At 43.9% G+C, this 6157-nt stretch overlaps 1 protein-coding gene across 1 annotated transcript; it reads left to right on the forward strand.

Annotated features, from left to right (window-relative positions):
• Positions 1-231: 231 nt before the first annotated feature.
• On the forward strand, positions 232-1428 carry Lce3el2 (late cornified envelope 3E like 2). Its single transcript, NM_001401891.1, is given in 3 exon segments — positions 232-281; positions 869-905; positions 908-1428. Coding segments are annotated over 2 exon segments (294 nt in total). The 5' UTR covers positions 232-281; positions 869-885; the 3' UTR covers positions 1182-1428.
• The last annotated feature ends 4729 nt before the right edge of the window (positions 1429-6157 follow it).

Raw genomic sequence — 6157 nt, forward strand, 5'->3', positions numbered from 1 at the left:
GGTAGTTGAAGAGCAGTCTCATCCCTTCCCCTTACTAGGCAGGCCTGGGTGAGAAGTCACAGAGACATCGTTTCCTGGTTCCCTACTGATGGTGATTGTACTAGGAACACAGAGAGATGAAGAATGGATGGACCTGACTCTGTCAACTCCCCTGTTGTGAAAGCAGCAGCATGCTTGGGTTGTGCATCACACACCTGCCAAGGATAAAAAGGCTGCTGCCCTGGACTATTCACCCACAGCCTCTTCAGCAGAGCCCTCTTCTCCTGCCTTTGCTGTATCTGGTGAGTACCAAACTAGGGACAGGGTCTCAGCTAAAAGGGTGTAGAGATAACAAGCAGGATTTGACTAGGGTAAAAGAAATAGAGGTGTCCAGTGTAGAGACAGCACGAAGAAGATCTGCCAGGGGCTGATAGACAGGGAGGAGAACTCAGGTAGGAGTCTCTGACACCCCAGAGTTCTGGATCTCAGCATTGCCTCCACTCTGCTGAGAGGGCTGCATCAGGCCAGAGGATTTTCCTAGAGTCATTTTCACAATACCTGTATTTGCAGCAGAGAGGTACCTAGAAGCATCCACACTCCCTTCTACAAGCAGGGAAAATGGAAGACAATAGCTTGCAGGTCATAGAGATCAGTTACCCTTTGCCTTCGTAAAGCTCATTGTTCTAAGTGCATTAACTAGGGATGCGTCTATCTGATAGCCTTGAGAATGCTGTATTCAGATGGATCTGTGCATCACTGGCCCTATTTATTTCATAGAAATATTGGTTTGGGAAACAGATAGGTCATGGGAGGCATGTGCTTGATAGACTAAGTCAGTAGACATTCACCGGAAACTTCTTCCTATAATGCTTCTATCCTACTCTTCTAGGTCAAGTTCCTGCCAAGATGTCCTGCCAGCAGAGCCAGAGCAGTGCCAGCCTCCTCCCAAGTGCCCCTCCCCGAAGTGCTCCCCAAAGTGCCCCCCAAAGAGCACAGCACAGTGTCTGCCTGCAGCCTCTTCCTGCTGTGCTACAAGCTCTGGGGGCTGCAGTGTCCCCAGCTCTGAGGGAGGCTGCTGCCTGAGCCACCACAGGCGCAGGTCCCACAGATGCAGGCGCAGGAGCTCCAGTTCCTGTGACCGTGGCAGTGGTCAGCAGTCTGGGGGCTCAGGCTGTGGTCACACCTCTGGGGGCTGCTGCTAACTTGGATCCTGAGGCAGAGACAAGGGATTTCAGTGGGAACAAGAAACTGAGAAGTCAAGGAAAATTCAGCCTGCCTTATCCATTCCCAGAGGCACTGCTGGATTCTTCTGTCCAAGGTTTCAACTCCCCTAGGAATTTCTCTTCCTGTCTGATGTCTGGGACCTTACAGTCCCCATTCCTGCCCTAGCTGAGGACTGCATATGTCCTACACATATGGATTTCAAAAATAAAACTGCTTGAACTGTAACTGCTAGAATCTCATGAGTCATTTTATTCTGTGCCACTCTTGAAGTCCCAGAATCCTTAGATCCTTGCCCATGGCAACCATCTCTTAGACAAATCCCTAGTTAGTTATACAATGAAGAAATAGCTGCCACCACTTCTGCCTGCTTATGGAAGGACTTCGGAGAGTCTTAGTAGAAGATGAGAGGAGGAAAGATTGTGGGTTGCTGTTGGCTGGTGCTCTGAAACCTCTGAAGGACTGTTTTTCCTCTGAAACATGATCCTGATTTAACCTGGAAATGTCTAACCTATGATGTGATACTTATTTTGGTGAACTGTTCTTAAAATCCTCATTACAAAGAAGGCATCAAAACCTTGAGGCAAAGGCATAACTATCAGCAGTGGATGAAAGGAATACAAAGCTCCCGGTCTGGTGATGGAGGTCAGTGAGAGTTTTTCCCTGGAAAGTTTGCATGTGTGAGAGAGGCCCATGTTCTGCTCCCAGCACAAGAGCATCAATTGATCGATAAGTAAATAAATAAACAACAAACGAGCAAGATGGGGAAGTAAAGGGATGGAGTGAGGAGGCTAACACAATTGTATGAAGATCAAAGGAAAAGAAATGAGATGATTGTTTAAGGGCAAGGAGAGATGATGTAGCCAGAGGTTTAAAGTTTAGTCTATGAGGTGACTGGAGTATGCAAAGGAAGACCTTTAGGGAAAAGATAAGGGGGAAATGGTGGCTTTGATGTGGAAACCATTTAAAAAGCAAATATTTATGCTTTTGAAACTACACTATCCTAATCCAACACGTGGAAGTTTCAACCTTAACACAGACTTGCTGTGACCTAAATTGTAAGATTTTAGTGCTTTGTGGTTGAAATAAAGTTTGTTCAAACTTTGATGATCAGAAAAACCTGAATGAAGTTTAATATTAGACATCTACTAACCAAATCTAGAAAGCAAGATATGCATTGAAGTAGAAGCCACAGTTCTAGCCTTAGAGTTTGCAATGACATCACTGGGAGCAGGACATTTGGCAGGTTGTAGACAGGAAGGGCAACCCAGGAAGAACTCTGTACACCTATGCCAGCCTGGGAGGTGTCACATACTAGGTATGAGTGACACCATATAAAGGTTCCACAGTTCAGTGCAGCCTCTCCACAGTGTGCCAGAGGCTGGTCAGAACTAGAGGGTCACAGGCTACTATCTGACAGAGGCTGTAAGCACCCTGATCCCCACTTCAAAAGTACAACAGAACCCCCTACTCGGGATAACTCTTACCCCAGTGAAGAGGAAAGAAAAGACTTAACAATAGATGCCTGAGTGGATACTAAGACCTGGGAGGCTGGGAGTAACAAGGGAACTAGTGATGAACATATCCACAGACCTCATGAGGATGACTGCAATAGAGTTCTAACTCCTAGACCAATTTATTCATTTCACACACTGTTATTGTCTGCTGTGCACTCTACTCTGGGCCCTACAGATTCAGCAGGGAGTCAGGGAAGCAGAATTTGGGTCCAAGAATAATGGACTGATTTTACAAGCAGTGAAGCACGATGGACCAGACCTCAAGGAGCAGCCACTCATTCTCTGGAATTGAGTGGACTCTGGCATTTACTTAATAAGTCCAGAGAAGACACCAGCTTGGGCAAAATATTGAAGCCTTTAGACAGTGGTGTTAGAGGTGTCAGTAAAAAACATGCATTTCCCAGCTTCAACACAAATCATTTATTACCACCAATGAGATGAAGTCAGTGCACGAGCATGCCTCTAGACTCGAGCCCTTCCCCACTTCCCTTCTTTCTCTCTCCACAACACCACAGATACCTGTGCTCCTTCCTTCCCATTACTATCACCTATTCATCACCTAAAAGGGAAGGCTTACTCCTTTAATTCCTCCTTTAACAGGACAATCAGACACATGGTTTTCTTTGATATTGATTAAAAATGATTATGCCTCATTATCCTTATATGTAATATTTGTGACTTAAAAGATTTAATCCATTCTGGAATGTAATTTTTAAAAGAGCAATGTGCTTCCATTGCTATAATAAAATGCAGTGATAAATACTGTACCACTTACCAAGCTGCAATATCCAAACCCTTAGTGAACTACTGCTGAACTATGTCACTACAGACTTCAATAAAATCACACCCAAAAAGGATTACTCACAGCTTAGGTAATCTCCCTATTCACCTCAACCTAGCTGAATCATTACCTCCTAGAACCAATCCTACAATTCTGACAATGGGTATCACTGAAATCATCAAGCTACCTGCACAAGGCTCTTCAATATATTTGAATTTTCAAGCCATGTCCCCTCAGATATGCTGAATTTCTTGTCCCTTCTCCTCTCACTTTAGAAAGACCAGATGTAAAGACAACAGAATTCAAAATCAGAAACATCCAATTCCAAAGTGATTTTGAACAAGTTCAGCTTCATTAAGACTTTCCAGCACCCTCCTATGTGTCACCTTCCCTCCCCACTAGTGCCATCTCTCTGCTGATGTAGATGACCTCAGTTCAAGGAGCCTCTCTCCTTGAGCCTTGGCATCAGACTGGCTTCCATGGACAGATCAATCACCTACAGTCCTAGGACTGCTGCTTCCTCAAATGCTGTTCTTACAGTTTTGATCAAAGCCTGCCACCTAGGGGTTGGGGATTTAGCTCAGTGGTAGAGCACTTGCCTAGCAAGCGCAAGGCCCTGGGTTCGGTCCCCAGCTCCGGAAAAAAAAAAAAAAAAAAAAAAAAAAAAAAAAACAAATACAAAGCCTGCCACCTAATGGGGATTGTAGAACATAGCTCAGAGACCCTCATTCTTAATTCTATACACCAACAGTGAAGCTTGCCTCTGTGGTTCATGCTTATTTCATTGTGACTGTCTGCTCTGATACATATGTGCTACTTAAGGACATCTCTGCTGTCCAGAATGTAAGGTGTGTTGCATCCTAGTGATGCACCAAACATTGAGTAAGTAGATGAGTGAGTGACAGAATGGAAAAGTTAGCTGGAAGGGAGGACAGAAAGTTTGAATCACTGGGCAGTCATTTGGGCAGTCATGTGCCTCCTCTGAGAATAACTCTTCTCGTCTTCCCAGGATGATGTGGAATGCCTGGGATAAAGAATAGAAAAGGTGGGAGTAGGAGGAGGGTGGGTGGGGAGTAGGGGGAGGGAGATGGGATAGGGGGTTTACGGAGGGAAAACCAGAAAGGGGGTAGCATTTGAAATGTAAATAAATAGAATAATCAATTTTTTAAAAATCTGTCTGGTTCAGCACATTCTGGAGAAGGAAGAATAGAAGAAATGGAGGAAGAAAAGGAGGGGATGGAGAGAAAGAGAGAAGAAGCAAGAGAGGGAGAGTTTGGAAGCTGCTTGAATTCTTTCTATCAGAATAGTTTACTCTCTCATCCTCTCCTCTTTCACCGCTGTGATATGGGTTGTGGACAGTGTGTTACAGTCAACTAGGCATCTCCGTGTAGTGCTGGATCTTTGACAATAGTGTGAGAACAAACTGAGGGCCCAATATCAGTGTCCTTCTCAAGGAACAAATGGGCTCACCTTCCACACACCCCATAAGTGACTCTCTCCACCTCATGGAACTTGATTGTCTAAGCATCTTGTCACAGAATGTTCTCTCTCTCTCTCTCTCTCTCTCTCTCTCTCTCTCTCTCTTTCTCTGATAATTGTTTAGTTATCATTTCCTAAATACTGTAACAACTTAGTCCCAACTGTGCTTCATCTTCAAAGACATTCTTAAAATGTAATATTAGAGGTTGTCTCCAAAATTAAAATGACATATAGGGAAAATATGTATCATTGTTTACAGAAACTCACCAAAGAACTGCAGATGTCATGATGGTTAGTTACTTATAGTTTTTATCCACTTTTGCAGCTAATTTCTCTGGGGTTAATCACTCTAATAGAATGTGTGTCACATTTTACTCTGAATTCTACTGTCAGGGACCAGGCATGGTCTTTACTAGTCACATACTATTGCCTAAGTAGAGTATAGGTAAATGTCGGGGCTTCCTGTCCTGTTGTCCATGCCTTGTCCTGTTACCAGAATGATTTTGGTCTAGTGCTGAGCTGGGGATATTTGATTCTATTACCCATCCTCAGGTCCCTACTCTTTCTTGGTACATCAGAGTTGCCCTTCAGTCCACAAGATTTTCTGATGAATAGTTAGCTGGAGACTATTCCTGTATCGGAAGTACTGGAGAGACCAGACCAGCATCTCTCAGAGAAAAGGCAGCAGAGGGTGTGGAGGGAAGGCAGCAGGAAGGCAATGGGGTGATGAGTACCTTTGTTGATGTGTCACAGGTTCTGTCACTATAATGCTCACGGTCTCAGCCACCTTTGTGTTCTTTATGTTCGCATTCTGAAAAATTTACTCATCCTGCCATACCTCCTCCAGGAAGCTTTCACTGAAAGGTTTAATCTCATCTCAGATTATATAGAGATGTTGGTAAACCAACTAGAAAATACTAAGAAGCCTTTTCTAGTGGGAGACCAAAGAAAAGGGGGTTCTTTCTCTAATAAGATCAATTTTATTTTTTCTGACATTTGCTTGGTTCAAAAACAAATCTACTCTATGAAATCCATCAGAGAAGAGATACTGACCAAAGGCTCCTATGCTTCTATGCTTCAAAGCTTGTTTGATTCTAAGATCATTAATTTCTTCAGATACTCTACCAATAAAACTAGCAGTGGAACTGACCTCTAAAGTGTATGCTCCATGTTCTGATGT

This window comes from Rattus norvegicus, chromosome 2 (assembly GCF_021556685.1).
Source record: "Rattus norvegicus strain SHRSP/BbbUtx chromosome 2, alternate assembly SHRSP_T2T, whole genome shotgun sequence".
Classification (NCBI taxonomy): domain Eukaryota; kingdom Metazoa; phylum Chordata; class Mammalia; order Rodentia; family Muridae; genus Rattus; species Rattus norvegicus.